Consider the following 17,850-nt stretch of genomic DNA (forward strand, 5'->3'; position numbering starts at 1 on the left):
CCCTTCCTTACCACGTAGGGGTGCTATCCGTCCTTCCTTACCTCGTAGGGGTGTTGGGAGGACTGTAAAGTGAGCTGTTATGTGCAAAGCATTTGGTTCTCGTGGGGCTTGACATATGGGGGAATGATGAGTTATTGTCACCATTCCTGTTATCTCATCTGATAACACAGACGACTTCAGTCTCACATAGAGACGGATTGTCCGAGGTCCAAAATTGGACAAGGGTGGAGGCCCAGAGAGGGGTCTTCAGGGACCCAGTCTGGAAACGGATGTCTGTTGGCCCCTGGGTTCAGCTATTCAGTTTTGCCATCGAATCAGCCTTCGTTTACATTCCAGGAACTTTTTGCCGTAAAAATTTGTTTTTCAACCCGATATCCCCAGTTTCACGACTTACAAAACTCCTTGACGTTCACTGAAATGGAGAGTGTTGTGTCTATTTCTTACTTCGTTTCTGTACTTTGTATTAAAATATTCCTCGTAGCATTCAGAAATGGAATTCGCTTCCAGATCGCCCGGATCTCATCCGCTAATGCTTAATGTGTCATTCAGGCTGCCTGTGGCACACACTGGGTATACTCACCAGTCATTCAAAAACTCCATGTAGAGGCGTCAGATTCTATAATCGGATGGGTTGGCATAGAAAAGTGTTGTCATTCTGTGCCAGGACCCCCTAAGAATAAGCGAGGACCCTCATTTTTAAGATATTGAGCCGTATGATGTTCTCAGATCCCAAAACACATTTTTTAAGAGCCACAGAAGCTCAGAACTTCACAGAGGAGCCCCGCTCTTGGGATGTAACCCTGGGGAACAATCCAGCAGAGGTTAAAGTAATGAAGATGTTGTTTATGAAGGGCGGAAGGGCTGGGGACAGCAGTACACGGGGAACAAGTGCATTTCCAAAGTGCACAGCACAGGGCATCACTCAGTGCTTGTAGAAATGCCTAACATAGGTTCAGGCTAATGAAAGACCCATCAGCAATGCCACGTGGCCTGGATGGAAATGCCACACGGCCAACAGAAATGCCAACCATCTCGTGCTAAAATCAGGATGAATGTCGTGTGCATGCTGAAATTGAGATACTGTAAATATAATCACATGTGGACAAGGACTGGACGGGCATGGAGGGATGAAGGGGCCCAGTCGATGTTTGAAGCAGAATCTTCTTTTCTTTTTTTGTGTGTTTATTTATTTTTGAGAGAGAGAGAGACAGAGAGAGAGAGAGAGAGAGAAAACACGAGGGAGCGGAGGTGCAACAGAGAGAGGGAGACACAGAATGTGAAGCAGGCTCCAGGCTCTGAGCGGTCAGCACAGAGCCCGACACTGGGCTCGAACCCACGAACCGTAAGATCGTTTCCTGAGCCAAAGTCGGATGCTTAACTGACGGAGTCACCCAGGCGCCCCAGATTGTCCTCTTATCTTTAAATGATTCCAAGAAGAGTGGAGGATGTGTGGGCCTATCAAGAAGGAAATGTTACTGTAAGTGGATTGGTGAACTTCTGGAATTTTCCAAAGGGTAGACTCAGGTCAGAAGGGTAGCCTAACCTGGCCCCAGAGCCAAGCCCGGACCTCTGACGTAGCAGCTCGCGCAAGCCCCGCCGTGCTGGGGCTTTCTCACCGCGGCCCCACCGCCCCTGTTCCAGGACAAGGCGGCTGCTGGCTGGACGGCTCCTCGGGGCCACATTGTCTGTTCTGTAGCAACGTCTTTCCATGGTGTTGTGCGTCTTATTCTGTTTGGGTGTTTTCTGTCTGAAATGACAGTTTTGGACCTCAGAGGGGCTTGGCCCGCTCCCAAATCGGCCGGTTCCCTGGGGGAGTGCATGCATCAGTGTGCTTCACCCTGGGCACTGGCAGGAAGGGCTGGCCTTGGGCAGGGCTGCTCCTGGCCAGTGACTACCCTGTCCCGTTCATACGAGGTGCTTGTGTGGCAGTCCCGACAAAATGCACAGCGACCCACGCTGCCCACCTCCCCCAGCCCCTGCACACACCTACCAGGTCATGACTATCGGACCGTCACCTCCCCCCGGGCATAAACCCAGCCAGGCCCCTCCAGTGCCCCATCGGAAACAACCTTCTCAATTAACTCTGAAGACGCGGCGATGTCCTGTCTGGTCCACGAGCCACACCTGGGGTCAGCTACAGCGGTGGCCTCTGCCTGCACCTGTGACACTTCCAGGCAATTGACACCTCCCATCCCTGCACCTGCAGCCACGGACGGCCCCGCCTTCTCCCAGCCTGCGGCCTGGGCTAGGCCGGCTCGCTCACCCGCCTCGGCCTTTGGACATGTGCCCAGCTGAGGGCTTGCAGAACGGCTGTAAAAGCAGGAATGTGTGCCGGGTGAGCCCCGCCTGTGGGACACGTCCAGGGACACGGGCCTCATTTAGCCCGATGGCCATAACCCCTTCTAAAGAGTGCCCCCTCCTCTGCTGGGAAAAGAGCTATTGCAAAGGTCCTGCCTTGTGCCACGTTAAAACCTCCAGAAATAGGGGCGCCTGGGTGGCTCAGGTGGTTAAGTGTCCGACTGTTGATGTCGGCTCAGATCATATCACAGTTTGTGGGTTCAAGTCTCACATCAGGCTCTGTGCTGGTGGCACAGAGCCTGCTTTTGGGACTCTCTCTCTCTCTCTCTCTCTGTTTCTGTCCTTCCCCCACTCATGCTCTCTCTCTCTCTGAAAATAAATAAACTTTAAAAGGAAAAAAAAACCCTCCAGAAATAAAGCCAGCCAGACCCATGGTGTCCCCTATGTCCCCTTCCTTTCTACAGAGCAGGAAGGAGGTACAAGGTGTGGGCATCATTTAGAACTCGAGTCACATAGAGCCTGTAGCTTTGTCCTCTCTGAGCCCCGGTGGATGACTTCACCTCTTGGTATCTCATGTTTCTCGCTTGCACACCGAGAGCCACTGGCTGGGATGTGATTAGATGAGCTGAGCCCCCGAGTGTCTTCACCCTGGGGGCGCAGGTGGCCCATCCTGGATGGGGACTGCAGAGCGTTATTGGTGCTTCCCCCGGACTCCACTGTGTGAGGCTGTGGGCCTCGGCCACGCTGTCACCTCTACTCCTTCCTTGCCTCTGCACGGAGCACCCAGCTCCTCCAGCCGGCGCTCGGGGCCGACGGCCAGCCCCCGCTCCCCCTTATCGGGTGCCTCTTCCTCCTCCTTCCCCTTTCAGATTCTCTGCGAGGCCTCCCGGACCCCACAGGCACACTTACAGGCTTCTGTGAGAGCACACACACGTACCTCCTCAGAGCTCCGTGCAGGCCTCTGGCACCTTCTCTGGCTCCATGGGATCTGTTAGCCCCTTTGCCGCAGGTCTGTGAGGAGGTCCTGAGGGGGACGGCATGCGGGAGGATGGGCCTGGCCCGCGGGGCAGTGCCTGGGGACCCAGTGCTGTGGCATCATTTCGAGGTCTGAGCGGCTGGTACAGAGCATCTCCTGGAGGCACGGCCAGCTGCCCAAGATCCCTGCCCGTCCGCTTCTGTGCACCGTGCCCAGCACAGAGCTTGCACGTAATAGGTGCATGGGAGACGTTTGTCGAAAGGACCTCGTGAACTGAGGGCGTTCACTCACATCAGGATTTTTTTTTTTTTTTTTTTTTTTTTTTTGGGACAGAGAGAGACAGAGCATGAACGGGGGAGGGGCAGAGAGAGAGGGAGACACAGAATCGGAAACAGGCTCCAGGCTCCGAGCCATCAGCCCAGAGCCTGACGCGGGGCTCGAACTCACGGACCGTGAGATCGTGACCTGGCTGAAGTCGGACGCTTAACCGACTGCGCCACCCAGGCGCCCCTCACATCAGGATTTTTAAGGATAACGCAGGGACTCACTGGAAAGGATGGGTCCCCTTTATGGCGTGACGAACAGCGGTGGCCAGGAGCCAGCTTGAGCAGAAGCGTTGCGCGAGCTGTCCCGCGGGGTCATCGGCTCCCGGGCCCTGCACCAACTCCCATCCCTGAGGTGTTGGTAGAGCGGCGGGGGCAGCGTCTGGGAGCGGGCCTTGCCCGGCCCAGCTTCATTCCGGAAAGATCCGCCGGCGAACGTCACAACCCCTGCCGCCTGTGGGCACACGGCATCCCCTGTGCTGCGGCAGGCGGCTGGGAACCATGAGTGGACGCTCTGGTTGGGGGACAAGCTTGGAGGACAGGCTTGGAGAGGCGGGCTCTGGCCCCGTGCGGCCATGGGACCCTGCTCGCTGTGAGTTCAGACGCGGAGAATCTCAAGCCCCCTCCTGCCCGCCTCCCTCTTGGCCTGCTGGGAATACGGCCCGGGCTGATGCACAGCGGGCTCGAGTTAATGCTGCTGCGAAAACCCGCGGGCAACAGAGGTGCAGCTTCCTGGGTGGGACAGGCTGCGGTCTGTGTCCAACTGCCCGCACGTTGGAGAGCGTTGGCCGCCAGGCTCTGCAAGGGAAATGGAGTCAGAAGGTCCAGCCACGTGGAGTGGGTGCCGTACCCTGTGAACACCTCCAGGGACATCACTCAGCGGACAGCTGGGTTTCCTATAGTTACTGTGTGGTTAAATGCTAAGCGATCCTTTCATACTCTCTGAGCCTCGGTTTCCCCGTCTGTAAAGTGGGAGGGCATGCTCCTGTTCGAATGGTCTTCCTGTGTCAGTTGAGTCCATGTGTCCACCCAGAACTTGGCATCCAGTGCGTGTTGAGTGTGTGGTTTCACTGGACGCCCCCTCCCCCAGGCCCTTCCGTCAGAGGGGCTCCGCTCTTCAGATCCCGCCAGCGGCCACGGCGAACAGGGGTGCTCCCCACCCTACAACGCTGTGCGCCCCCTGGGGCCAGGGCTGTTTTCTTCCTCAGCTCACCCCCCTAGCAGGGCCCCGACTCCCCAGTTCACATGCAGAATCTCGAGCCACATCCTGGATTTTTTCTGGATGACTTGACCAGCCCTGGAAGTGCCCCCCTTATTGCCATGATTCTCTTCCGCTGATCCTGTGTCCGTGTATGAGACCCGGCAGCAAATCGAAGCCCGCCAGGGGTCCCGTGAGCTGTCAGCGCCGAGAACCAGACCGGCCCCTGGGTGAAGCCGGCTCAGAGTCCGTTCCTTCCCATCACCCACTCACAGACGCCGTGCACGGCCGGAATCCGACCAAAGCTCAGAACCGCTTCACCTGCGAGATCGTACCCCTGACGCCCGGGGGGAGAGCCCGTGAAGGACGCCTCTGCACCCCTGTAAGACTCTTGACACGTCCCTTTCCTAGCTGGGCCTCAGTTTCCCCAGGTATAAAGTGCAGGTGGTAATTCTGACCGTCTGGACCGGCGACAGGGGTCTTCTCGGGATGCCCTGCCACCTGACAGGTGCAGAACGAGAGCCAGTCCCCAGCACCCGTGCAGCTCCAGCAACCTCTCAGCCCGGGGTGGGTCTAGCGAGGTCAAAGAAAAGAGGAGAGGTGGCGATGGAGACATAGGCCCGCTGGGGTGGGGGGAGCCGGCATACAGGGAACCCCGGAGCGGCCGACCGGGCAGAGCATCCGCTGCTGGGATCCACGTGAAGCAAGTTTTTACATCAGAGCAACTTAACCCAGCGACCAGCAGTGGCCCTGCCCTCCCTGCACGGCCAGCGTTTCCGGGCAGATCAAGGCATGGCCCCCGGACCCTCTTTCTTCGTTACAAGGGAGACGCTCCAGGTTGGCGCCCCGGAGCCCTCGAACGCCGAACCACACATTAGCAGCGCGTCCTGCTTGATGGGAACGTGGAGGCAGGAGAGGATGTCTGCGCTCTCACGACGGCGACTGGCGGGCATTGGGGTGCGCCTGCGCAAATTAGCCGTCAGCACGTACGCACAGCATCGTGATCATTAGAGAACACAGCTGGGTCCACACACAAGTGCACCCTCCACCAGGGGGAGGTCCGCAGGGACCCCACGGCCATGACCCTGAGCCTGCCTCCAGCTCACTTCCCTCACCTCTCTCATCTCACGCAGGTGTCTCTGCCACTGTGTCATCAGCCCGTTACAGACCCGCATCGGTCATTCAAAGATAAAGAAACCGCCTCTCACGGAGACCAGGCCTCACCCAAGGCCGTGCCCCTGCAGGGGCCCCCGCCACGAAGGCGGGCCCCACCTTTCGCACCTGCCGTGGCCTTCCGGGGGGAGACGGGTGGGAGACAGGGGCTCGTCTGCACCACGGGGAGGGGTGGGAGCCGAACATACGTCCCTGCCAATGAAATAATTATAGAGGATGAAAATGGCTCAATTAAATTATTTTTTAAAAAGTGAGTATGTACAAACACTCAGCAATTAAGCAGCCGATTTGCAAAGAGCGACTTTCCAACTGCGCCTGCTTGCCTGCCCTGTTCTGTTTGCCCGGTTTCACAGCCTGGGTTTTTATTTTTAATTTGAATAAATGCAGATGGGAATAATCAGGCTCCGCGTTCCCAGATGCGCTTGAGGAGGACTTGGAGGGGGTGGGGGTGCGGAGTGCGGAGGAAGGTCACCCTGGGGGAGGGCCTGGCACGGAGGGGTTCAGGGGTCGTGGGGGCAGCTGAGAAAAGGGCCCGTGGGGGTGGAGCCACTGAGGGCCGGTGCCCGTGCTGGGACGTGATCACATCTAATCCCCACGTTTCCCTGGGAAACCCTTGCTGCCCAGAGAGGGCAACCTGCTCACCAGAGGTCACACAGCCTCCAGCTCTGACACCAGAGCACCTCCACAGGAATCCAGTAAGCATTTATTGAGCACTAGCTGTATGCCTGGGGGTGTGGATTCTTGGATGATCCTGGTGACCGCTGTCCTCACTGACCGTGTGATCCGCACCGACTTCAGGAGGAGGCCGCATTAGGTTCACAGTTGGTCAGAGGTCCCAGCTTCTGGCCTGCCCCCACTGACCAGCTGGGCACTGAGACAAGTCATTTTCTATTTCCCAGACTTATCCACGGCAATGAATTCCCTTCTCTCCCCCTGCGTACGTGGGGGCCTGGCAAGAGACAGGCCCCATGCACAGTAGGAGAGGTGGGGTCCGATGTGGGCCAGACGCTGCTCAGGCTGCCTCCTGCTGGCCTCGGCTGTGTGTCTGTGTGTCCGTGTGTCCAAATTCCCCTCTTCTTATGACACCAATCCTTGGATCTGGACCCGCCCTCCTCCAGTTTGACCTCAACATAATTACATCTGCAAAGGCCTGGTTTGCAAATCAGGTCGCATTCACAGATTCTGGGGGGACGTGAATTTTGGGGGGACATTACTTAGCCGGCTACAAATGGCTTTCCCCCAGCCAGGCGCAAAGCACTCTCTTCCTTCCTGCCTGCCTCTGCCCCAAATCACCGTGTCCGAGGGGCCTTCCCTGCCCCTCTGAGACCGCAGTCCCACTGACCCCCCATTCCCGCCCGGATCACACCGGCTGCTGCTATGTTTCCTGTTTAGCACCCCCTCCCCTTGCCGCACTAGACCCCCTCCCCCCGCAGCCCACACCAGCAGGTGCCCTGGGGCGAGCAGGGGTCAGCAGGCTCCTGTGACCTGGGTGGGGACGGGGAGGAGTCTGGATCCCGGGGAGGCAGCTGGGCGGAGGCAGGTGTGTGTCGGGGATGGAGGGAAGGGGTGGATGGATGGCAAGGTTTCTGGGAGGCAGAACCAATGGGCAGGTCTTAGACCCAGCTTGCTGGGAGGAGAGCAGAGGGGTCATGAGGCTCAGAGGCTTCCATGAATCTAGCTTGGAAACACGGCGTTTGGTTTCTGTGGAGACTGGCATTTCCTGGGTCTCTGGATCAATCCTCTGCTACTGGGGCCCTGGCTCCCTGCTTCCCAAAGCAAAGCAATTCTCTGATTTTTTGAGAGTAAGTGCATCTCTAATCACCCCTCCAGCAGGGCCTCCCCGGGGAGGCCAAGGGCAGGGAGGGGCTCAGCCGATCCTCTCCTGGCTGCCCCTCGGAGGAGCGGACTGGCCCCCACCAGCCTCCCCTGGGAGTCAGGAGGCGGAGATTGCTCTCTGCCCTGGTCTGGGAAGGACCTTGTGACCCTGAGGCCTGTGCGCCTCCAGCTCACAGCCGGGCCTGCTTCACAATCACAGCACGTTTTTTTGTTTTGTTTTTTGTTTTAACATTTATTTATTTCTGAGATACAGAGAGCAGGCAGGGGAGGGGCAGAAAGAGAAGGAGACCCAGAATCCCAAGCAGGCTCCAGGCCCTGAGCTGTCAGCACAGAACCCAACACGGGGCTCGAACTCACGGACCGCGAGATCATGACCTGAGCTGAAGTCGGATGCTCAACCAACTGAGCCCCCCAGGCGCCCCCCCCCAGCACGTTTTAATGGGGTTTCAGGGTCACGGAGATTTTAAGCTTCGACATGGAATCGATTCCATGTCCTGATGTGTCAGTGGCTTCCAAGCAACAGATGTGAAATTGTCCTGGTGACCTCTCCCCGTCTCACCGCGGTGGGGAGCCACATTCTCCCCTGCACCTGTCACTCCACAGACAGGACAGTGGGCGCACAGGCAAGGAGGGGCCGGCCCGCGGTTGAGCTGGTCCCCCGCGTGGAGCCAGTGGTGGTTCTGGTGCTCGCCGGCCGGTGCAGGGCTTGGCTTGGGGCCTGGTTTCCAGCAGCTCCCGGAGCCCGGGCACCGCCTGCTGTCACCCACAGTTCCCGGGCTGTGTGGTCAGGGGGGGTGGCGGTGGGGGGAGGGTGTGGCTTCCCAGAGGAGCTCAGGGTGCAGAGAGGGAAACGGAGGAGCAGACAGGCTCCTGTGAGGCCTCAGCACACGGCGAGGAACGTTCCGCAGAGCCAACAGGAAGCCAGCTGTGAGTGGCACAGGCCAGCCTGCACACCCTGGGTCGGCCACCTGTCAGCCAAGTGACTTCAGGTGGGAACTGACCCACTCTGAGCCTCCTCCTCCTCGTCCTGGGGGCATCTGCAAGAGAGACACAGTGACCTAGTCTTTTTTTTTTTTAAAGTTTATTTATTTATTTTGAGAGAGACAGGGACAGAGCAAGTGGGGGAGGGGCAGAGAGCGGGGGAGAGAGAATCTGTTAGTGCATGGCCCGACGTGGACCTCGGATTCACGAACTGTGAGGTCAGGACCTGAGCCGAAACCAACGGTTGGACACTCAACCGACAGAGCCACCCAGGCGCCCCCATAGTGACCTAGTCTTTAAGGGTTTTTGAGGGATCAAAAGGACAGAAGGACCCAGAGCTGTCGGGCACGTGAGGGGCCCTTCGGGGAGACACGCGTGTAGCAAGCGGGCTAAGATAGACTTAGGGTCGGGGCAGATCACTGCGGAAGTCCAAGGAGGAGGTGACCCGTGGGGAGTCTGGCTGGCATTCACCGACTCCCCGCCCAGCTCCCAGACCTGAGCGCGTGCTCGGCGACCCTGCCGGAGCCCAGTCTCCTCCCTTGTCACCTGCGGCATCCTGCTCCGGGGGAGGGGTTGTCTTGGGGCGCTGCGCCCACGCGGGCTGGATAAACCTGCAGCTGGAGGGACACCTCGCTGACACCTGCCTGTCGTCCTGCCCCCCCAGGTCCTCGGACTTCGGGACGTCCTACACCAAGCTCACCCTGCAGCCCGGTGTCACCACGGTCATCGACAACTTCTACATTTGCCCCACGAACAAGAGAAAGGTAAGAGGACACCGGGACGGCTTCCCGGTCGGCACAGCCGGGCTCCCGGCCACCGCGTGCGACGGGACCGCCTCTCCCACAACACCCTTTCCGGTTCCTCCGTGATCCATTTGGACGGCTGTGTCTAAAGGGCCAGCTGGGACTTGGGAGAAAGGCTTGGGCGCCTGTGTGGATGTGTCTGCCTTCTCCCTGCTCTGCAGACAGCGTCCGTCCGGGGGTGGTGGGCGCTGGGGAGCCGGGAAAGAATCTCTCCGTGGTGTGGGGTCGTCGGAAGGCAGTGGTGAGCAGTCCCCCTCCTCTGCTGGTTGTTTGGTTTATTTGGTTTTGACTTGGCTCCGGTCTGTCATCTGAGATGCACTTTCTGGTTTTCTTGGTCTGAGCGTGTCTCCTGCCCGCCCCCCGCCCGGCTGTGGAACGGGGACACCCCGCCATGTTCTGTGACAGGACCCATTTGCACACCTGTGCCTGCTTTGTGGCCACGTCAGGGCCCCAGAACGAGGTCGGAGGACGCTCCGGGGGGAGAGAGGCCCTATGTGCTTGACCGCTTCCCAAGAAGCAGCTGAGTGTCACTGAAAGGGACTCAGTTGGACAGACCGGGTTCCTCACGGGAAAGGGGAATCGTGACAGCGGGGATTAGAACCCAGAGCCCCGTGGTTGTTCAGCGTGAGGCTGACCCATGGGCGCTGACGGTTGCTCTGGTGACTTTCAAGGAGAGGTCAGAGCAGTACAGAGCCCGGGAAATCCTCTGTCACCAGCCAGGAGGGTCCTAGGTACCCAGGAAGGTGCCAGGGCCGGCCCGCGGGTGGTGCCCGCCTTTGGAAATGAAAAGAGCAGAAGCAGTGAGGGAAGGCCAGAGCTGGGTTTCTGAGGCCATGAGGTCAGGGAGGCCTTTACAGGGAGGCCGGGCAGGACAGCTCTGCTCCTGCACAAGGCAGCCTGGGACGTGGCTCCTCAGAGCCTCAATTTCCTGGCCCATAAAGGGGGTGGACGGGAAGGTTAGCGAGATGACTCACGTAGCGGTGGACGTACAGTGAGGGGGCTTCTGGGTTAGGCAGGGCCTTCGGGGCAGGCCGGAGGTGACACGGGCTCGTGGAGCACTGGTCAGTGCTCTGATCAGGCGAGACTTCTCTGCAGGCAGCACAGGGACAGGGAAGCAGCAGGGGGACGGCTGTGTCTGGGGGTGGGCGGGCTGTGGTGGCCCAGGGGCTCAGCCGACATTACCCGCGTGGAATGAATGCCACAGCCAGCAGCAGGTCCCCCTGAATGAATGATGCCCACAGCTGCCCTGCACCTGCACCTCCCCGCTGCACCTGCTCTGGGCCTGCGTGTGAGGAGCCCGGGCTCCTCCCTGGGCTTGCTCTCGTCACCCTGCATTTGCAGGGGAGCCTGGGGGATGGTGCCTGGGCTGGACTCAGCCCAGCTCTGCCACATCCCCCAGTGACGGGACCTCAGGGAGGGCTGAGCCCAGGTGTCTCGGCTGTGAATGGGGGCAGCAATCGAGGAGATATCTGACTGTTCGCAATTGCCACCGTGGGGGGGAGGGGCTGCACAATGGCTCCCAAAGGTGTCCCCTCCCCGGGCCTGTGACTGTTACCTTACATGGCAAAAGAGACTTCACAGATGTGGTTAAGGATTTTGAGAGGTTGTCCCGATTCTCCTGGTGGGAGAATGTAATCACAGGGCCTGCATCAGAGTCAGAGAAGATATGGGGACACAGGCAGAGGCTGGGGCTAGAGCAGGGGCACCTTCTCTTCTAGAGAGGCTGGAAAAGGCCGGGAAAGCCTTCTCCCCCTGGAGCCTCCAGACAGGAGCACAGCCAGGTGACAGCTTGGTTTTGCCTTTTCTCCCTCCGAACTGTGAGGGGATAAATTTCTGTTGTTTTAAGCTGCTCAGTTGTGGTAAGTTGTTACGGCACCATAGGGACTCACACAGGGTCGTTTTGAGGGTGGACTGGAGGGGGGGCCGGGGCGTCACCCTGCCCCCCCACATCCACTCTGGATGGAATCAGCCTCCCCAGCCCCCTTCGCGTGGCCCCCAAGGGAAGCCCATGCCCCCCGCCTTCGAAAGCATGGACCCTGCTTCCTGCTGGACCTCGGACAGAGAAGCCAAATCGAGGTCCAGGCTTACAGAGTGCTCCGGCCTCCGTCCCCGCTCTGATACCTGTAGACGTACCCCACATACCCCAGGACTGAGCTGACCCCCACTGTGGTCAGGCTGAAGGGGCTGACGGGCCCACTGAGGCATGCACTAGCTGCTTCAAAAGACCCCGAGACCCACGGGACGGGCGTCCGCCTTGGAGGCGGGCAGGGACAGCAGTGAGGGCTGGTCAGGAGGGCGGCCTGGGGGTCGGTCGGCTCCTCTCCTTCTCCTGCTGGAGAGTCGCGGCTGGGCCCACCCACAGCCCACCAGCCCCAGGACCTTGCCCAAGTTCTGAACCGCCTGGTTCCCCGGTTTCTCCTCGGCGGAATGGGGGTAAAAGCAGCGTCTACACAGTATGGTTGATGGGATGAAATGAGGTGCTATTTGCCAAGTGCTCAGAACAGGGCTTGGCTTAAGCAAAGTCCACACAAGCGTCCCAGGACCATTGTTCCTTAGTAAGTCTCTTACCAACCACCTGAGACTGTGAGGGTAGGAGCTGGTTCTGGGGTGACTCATACTCCCATGGGGTGGCAGTGGTCAGCTGTATCTATCAGGGAGCAAGGCCTGGCCTGGGGGGTGAAGGCCCTGTCGGTGTCTGTGATAGGTGTCAGGAGAGGGATACTGCCTTCTCAGGCTTGCCCACACCTCTTTGCATGGAGGGAACAAGGCAGCCCGAGTCTCCGGGTCTAGAAAATGAAACGTCAGGGTGTCTGGGTGGCTCAGTCTGTTGGGCGTCCGACTTCGGCTCAGGTCACGATCTCGTGGTTCGTGGGTTCGAGGCCCGCGTCGGGCTCTGTGCTGACAGCTCGGAGCCTGGAGCCTGCTTCGGATTCTGTGTCCCCCTCTGTCTCTGCCCCTCCCCTGCTCGTGCTCTGTCTCTCTCTGTCTTAAAAACAAATAAAACATTTAAAAAAAATTTAGAAACTGAAATGCCAGGGGGCGCCTGGGTGACTCAGTCTGTTAAGCATCCAACTTCAGCTCAGGTCATGATCTCACGGTTCGTGGGTTCGGGCCCTGAGTTATGCTGACAATGCAGAACCTGTGTCAGATGCTCTGTCCCCGCCCCCCCCCCACACCTCCCCTCTGCTCGCTCTCTCCTTCAAAATAAATAAACATTTAAAAACGATGAAATGCCAGCGTCTCTGCCCGAAGAGGTGGGACTGGCACTGGGTGGGGCCGGGGACAGATCCCGCTCTCTGGGAGGGCACGACCCACTGGAGGCTCCAGGTGACCGTGGGTCTCGGAGGCAGGGAGCCAGAGGCCCGTGCTCTGGGCCACAGGCAGTTATTTCCACTGTCCCTGCCTCAGTTTCCTCATCTGTCAAGTAGGCTCGTAACAGGGGAACGAGGATTACATGAGTCGATACATACGAACGACTTAGATCGGGGCCTGGGACACGGTGGTGCTGTGTCCCCAGAGCCGCCCCTGCAGGAGAGGGCCCTCCGTGGGGCTCAGTTTGACTTGCGTTTGAATATGTGAGAAGCAGAAAAGCCACAGTCACGGCTACAGCAGAAACTGATGTGAGGTCATACCAGGAAGGAGCGGGGAGGCGGGGGTTCCCGGCAAGGGTAGAGGGAAAGACGGGGAGGGCCTCGGGCTGGTCTTCAGGCTTCCGAAGGAGACTCTAGGGAACCGGGGGCAGCCTGTGCAGGCCGCTTTGTGGACACCGTATTTTATTCACCTCAATCCCAAGTAGGCACAGCCCTGAACACTCAGCCGTATCAGGAGATGTGGATGCGGGGGTCGGGCCTGGGGCTGGGGCGGTGCCCTTCCTGGAAAGAGGTTTCTCCTGCGTATAAAGCAAACTTCCTTCTGTCTCTGCATTATTCGTCCCTTCATTCGTGGCTTCTTGATTCTGCGGCCACACCTGGGTGATCACTCCGGCCATGCGCTCGCTACCGGGGAGAGAGGACCTTTTGTCCTTCCCATCTTGTAGGCAACAAATCCACATTACACGCCTACTGTGCGCCGGGGGCCCCTTGCTGGACACGGGGGGTGCAGAGGTGAACTGGACAGACAACACTAACCTTCTAGAACCTTGAGGGTCTAGTAGAGGGCTGAGGCACAACCTCTCATGCTGTGTTTTGTTGGGAGGAACAGAAAGGGGGCTAAAGTCAGCCTCCCGCGGAGAGAGGATTTGTCCTCCAGTGAGTCTGGTCTGGGAGAAAGTCTGGCCCTTATTTGTAGGGCCTCCTGCCTCTCCTGTTATGGTAATGGATAGACTTTGCAGGAAGATGTGAATACTATTAGGAGTGCATTTAGCAACAATTACAGGCCAAGCGGCACTTTATAGCTTCTTAAGAGACCACTTTGCAACCTGTCTCACAAAATAAATTCCCTTTTAGTTTTGTCTTGCCTGCAGTAAAACCAGAGCTCCCTGGCCTTGCTGCCCACGGGTAGGACCTTGTACCACTGTCACGGCAATGACCTGAGGCTCTGCCCGCCCCCCCCCCCCCCCCCAGTCCACAAACATTCCCTGTGGGCCTTCCCTACTGTCTGCAATCCCCACCTTAGTTCTGGATAGCTGTGTATTTCTAACTTGGCCACAGAACACCACGGCCGTGGGCCGAAGATATCAAGACATGGCCTGTGGGAGCTGGTTGGGGCGTGGGATTGCTTTCAAGTGTCGTGGCTTATATTAAAGATTCACCTGAATGTTCATTTTATTCCATGATACATGAGCGTTGGTTTGAAAACTGAAATGACACACATGCCCACTTTCCATGAAAAGCCTTTGTCGACCTGATGAGCCAGGACAATGCTCCCAGGTGAAGCACCAGGACCCCTGACCCAGCCACCACCACGTGCCCCCATCCCCACTGGGCACACGGTCTCTGATTTGAGAAGCGAGTATTGATCCCCATCAGTAAGTACATCTGTGTGTCCGACCTGCTCCCTCACCTGAGACGTTTCGAGGGACGGCCATGTGCCAAGATTTCAATCAGGATAGAAAAATGGAGCAAAACAAAATCTTGTTGTCAAGAAGCTCGAGTGTCCCAGAGTGGAAGCAATCCACTCGGTGGGGGCAGTGCTGGTGGTGATAAAGAACACCGAGTTCCGAGGAGCCTCACGGGTCAGCTTTGGTTTAAGGAGCTTCACGTGTGTTCTCTTGAATCTTTGTGACAGCTCAGCCAGGGAAGGATCTGTGCAGGGAGGCCAGGGCCAGACAGGTCCGAGGTCCCCCACACCTGCCACCCAGCAGGGGGGACCCGACTCAGGATTTGCCCCCAGGCCCAGGCGACCCTTTCTACTTTCCACAGCCCAAGCCACCTCTGAGCCCCTGCGTATGGAACAGCCAGTCCTCTGGGCCAACAAGGTGGCCCTCCAGTGGGAGGGAAATGTAAGGGAGGGGGCGCGGGCCTGGGAGCCGAGTCCAACCCTGGCTGCCCTTCAGCCAAGGCTCTCTGGACTCAGAGCTCTCACCAGGAAAGACAGGGCCGCCTGCCTCTGGCCCTTGTGCCCCACTTGGTGCACCTGCGTGCTGTGGCCGAGGTGAGGCCCAGTCTCCTACAGCCTGTGCCTTGTCTGCTTCCTCGGGCAGTCACAGTGTGTGAAAGGACAAAAGTCACCCCTTGTCTCTGGGGGTCTTTTCTGGTGTACCTGTACCGGTCAGCCTTTCTTGCTTCCGTCTCAGATTTGGCTCCAGGAGCTCTCTTGCTGCCTCTGTCTCCCTCTCTGCCTCTGTCCTCCACTCAGCTCCCCCCACCTGCTACCCTGTCAACCTACCAGGTCTCTAGCCCTGAGCCCCAACCAGTGTGGAGGCCCTGCCCCCTAGAATAGAGGCCCCGCCCCTCCCTGGAGTGGAGGCCCCGCCCCTCCCTGGAGTGGAGGCCCCGCCCCTCCCTGGAGTGGAGGCCCCGCCCCTCCCTGGTGTGGAGACCCCGCCCCTCCCAGGTGTGGAAGCCCCTCCCCGATGTGGAAGTCCTGCCCCCACTCCCTCCACTACTGACCTCTTGGCCCACACCTGTCTTGTTTCCTCATTTGGGGCCTTCTAGAGGGAGCTGAGGTTAACCCAGGTCCCATGGACATGGCCACTGCAAACCCTCTTTGATGCTCAGAAAGCACCTTGGCCAGTGACCTCTGGCCAATCAGGTGCAGGTTGGAGAGCAGCGGCCCCACATCAGTCTTGCTGCGGGGTCCCCGGATGCCATGTCCAGGGTCTGGGGAAGCCCGGAATCTGTTTCCATGTTTGAAAGTGTTCTCAGCAGCCAGGGGTTACTTTTGTTTGTTTCTCTTTGTTTTGGCCAGCCAGCTGCCTGTTCCCAGGCCCCAGCAGTGTGGAAGAATGTCAGGAGAGAGGGGCCGGGCACAGAGTGGGGAGACCCAGGCTGTGACGGGTTAGGATCCCAGTATCCCCCCCACCGCCCACCTCTCTGAGGTGTGACATGGGATTTAAACATTGTCCACCTCATGCAGCCGGGTTGGGGGGGTGAGGTGAGATGATGTGTGACTCAGCCTGGCCCGCGTGTTGGCATTAGAGAGCCCCTGCCCCGCTGGTCCAGGGCCAACGCATGTGACATACAGGACACAGTGCCTGGCACACGACTGGGACCCTGAAAGGACCCAATCTGCCCATTGGGCTCCTCTCCCTGGATGTGCCACGGGGCGTAGACCCATTCTTTGTGTGAATCTGACACCTGTGGGGTATCATCAGGTGAGAGATGGTGAGTCCGAGCCTGGGTGGGCAGAGATATGGTGGCAGGGGGCAGGGACAGGGTCAGAAGACCTTTTGTGGGTAGCTGGTGCCCCCAGCCTTCTGGTATGAGCGGCAGGTGGGTGGGGCGCCATTGCCTGGGATGAGGGGCCCTGGGGAGGTGGCTGACCTGGGGGTGGGGCGTGAAGGGCCCGGGATGGGACACCCCATGTACCCCACCCTGGGGAGACACCCAGGAGTCCCCCGGTGTGGCCACGAGGCAGTGGTCAGGGCTGGCAGGACAGGAGAGCCCTGTGTTCCTGAGATTCCCTGGGGTGGGCTCTCAGAAGGCACTCCCCCACAGCCTGGGACGGGCCTCCCTGTCCTCCTTCCCATTCTGGAGCTCTGGGTCAGCCTCGGCTCGCAAGAGGAGGCAGATGGGGTAGGGTATTGATCCCCAGTGTCCCCAGCTCTCTTAGAATGAAGCTGGGGCCCCTGGAACACCTCTGCTGTCCCTAGGCCTCACCCCTCCCTTGGCTCAGCACTCAGGGTGGGCCTGACCCTCTGTTACTCGCGAGGCGCGGGAGCCCCTGCCTGGCGGGAAGATCGGCCAGACAGCGGAGCCCTGCCAGGGACTGGGAGGCGGGCACGGGGCTAAGTGGGCCTTTTTCCCCCAATCACCGATGCTCTCCATTCCCCTTGAGAACCAGGCATCCTCTTCTGTCCAGAAGAAAAATGGCTCAATTGGGCCTATTGATGTACGGAGGCTTTTGTCTCAGAAATGGAGTGGATCCTGTGACAGTTCGGCTAATGCGTGGCAAATGACTCTCTCTTACAGCCCATAGCTCGTTGCGGGAGAGGGGAGAAAGAGGGGGCTAGCTTCGCAGAAAGCTGGTCTCCTGGGCCTCGGGCCTGGGGAACTGAGCAACGCAGAGGGCGAGAGACCCTGTCCTTTGAAGACAGTGTGCAGACCACACCCCAGAGATCACAGCCGGGAGCCAGGGTGTTGCCTCACATGCAGAGGGGCCTGTGCAGACGTGACTGGGTGGAGAACGTGGACACCGGAGCTGTCCCTGAGCACTCGGTGGGCCCGGCGTAGCCACAGAGGTCTTGTAAGAGGGAGGCGGGAGGAGTGGGGGGTGTGGGTGGGAGAGGGAGGGAGGAAGGCCGGAAGATACCCCACTGCCGGCTGTGCCCGTGGAAGGCGCCGGGGGCCAGGGAGGCAGGTGGCCTCGAGACGAAACCACAAGGGACGGATTGTCCCCCGGAACCTTCAGCCAGGCCAGCACCTTGACTGTAGCTCAGTGAGACTGATTTTGGACTCAGACCTCGGAACTAGGAGAAGAGGCAAGCGTGCTGTTTTTTGCCCCCACGGCCAGAAAAACACAGGGGGCGCAGGGCTTCTCTGGCGAACGGAGGGGGCTCTGCGGTGTCCGAGTCTGGACGGAGGACAGTGGGGCGGGCGTGTGCTGGCCGCAGCCGGGTGCCACAAGTGTCCTCGTCCTACAGGTGAGCTGCCTGTGGCTCAG

At 59.1% G+C, this 17,850-nt stretch overlaps 1 protein-coding gene across 1 annotated transcript in view; it reads left to right on the forward strand.

Moving 5' to 3' along the window:
* Positions 1-17,850, forward strand: part of SORCS2 (sortilin related VPS10 domain containing receptor 2) — a 472,981-nt gene that overhangs the window by 274,296 nt on the left and 180,835 nt on the right. The window contains 1 exon segment of the mRNA XM_058723168.1: positions 9,450-9,549. Coding sequence (XP_058579151.1) covers positions 9,450-9,549 — 100 coding nt within the window.

The sequence above is a fragment of the Neofelis nebulosa genome, chromosome 3 (assembly GCF_028018385.1).
Source record: "Neofelis nebulosa isolate mNeoNeb1 chromosome 3, mNeoNeb1.pri, whole genome shotgun sequence".
In the NCBI taxonomy this organism is placed as follows: Eukaryota; Metazoa; Chordata; class Mammalia; order Carnivora; family Felidae; genus Neofelis; species Neofelis nebulosa.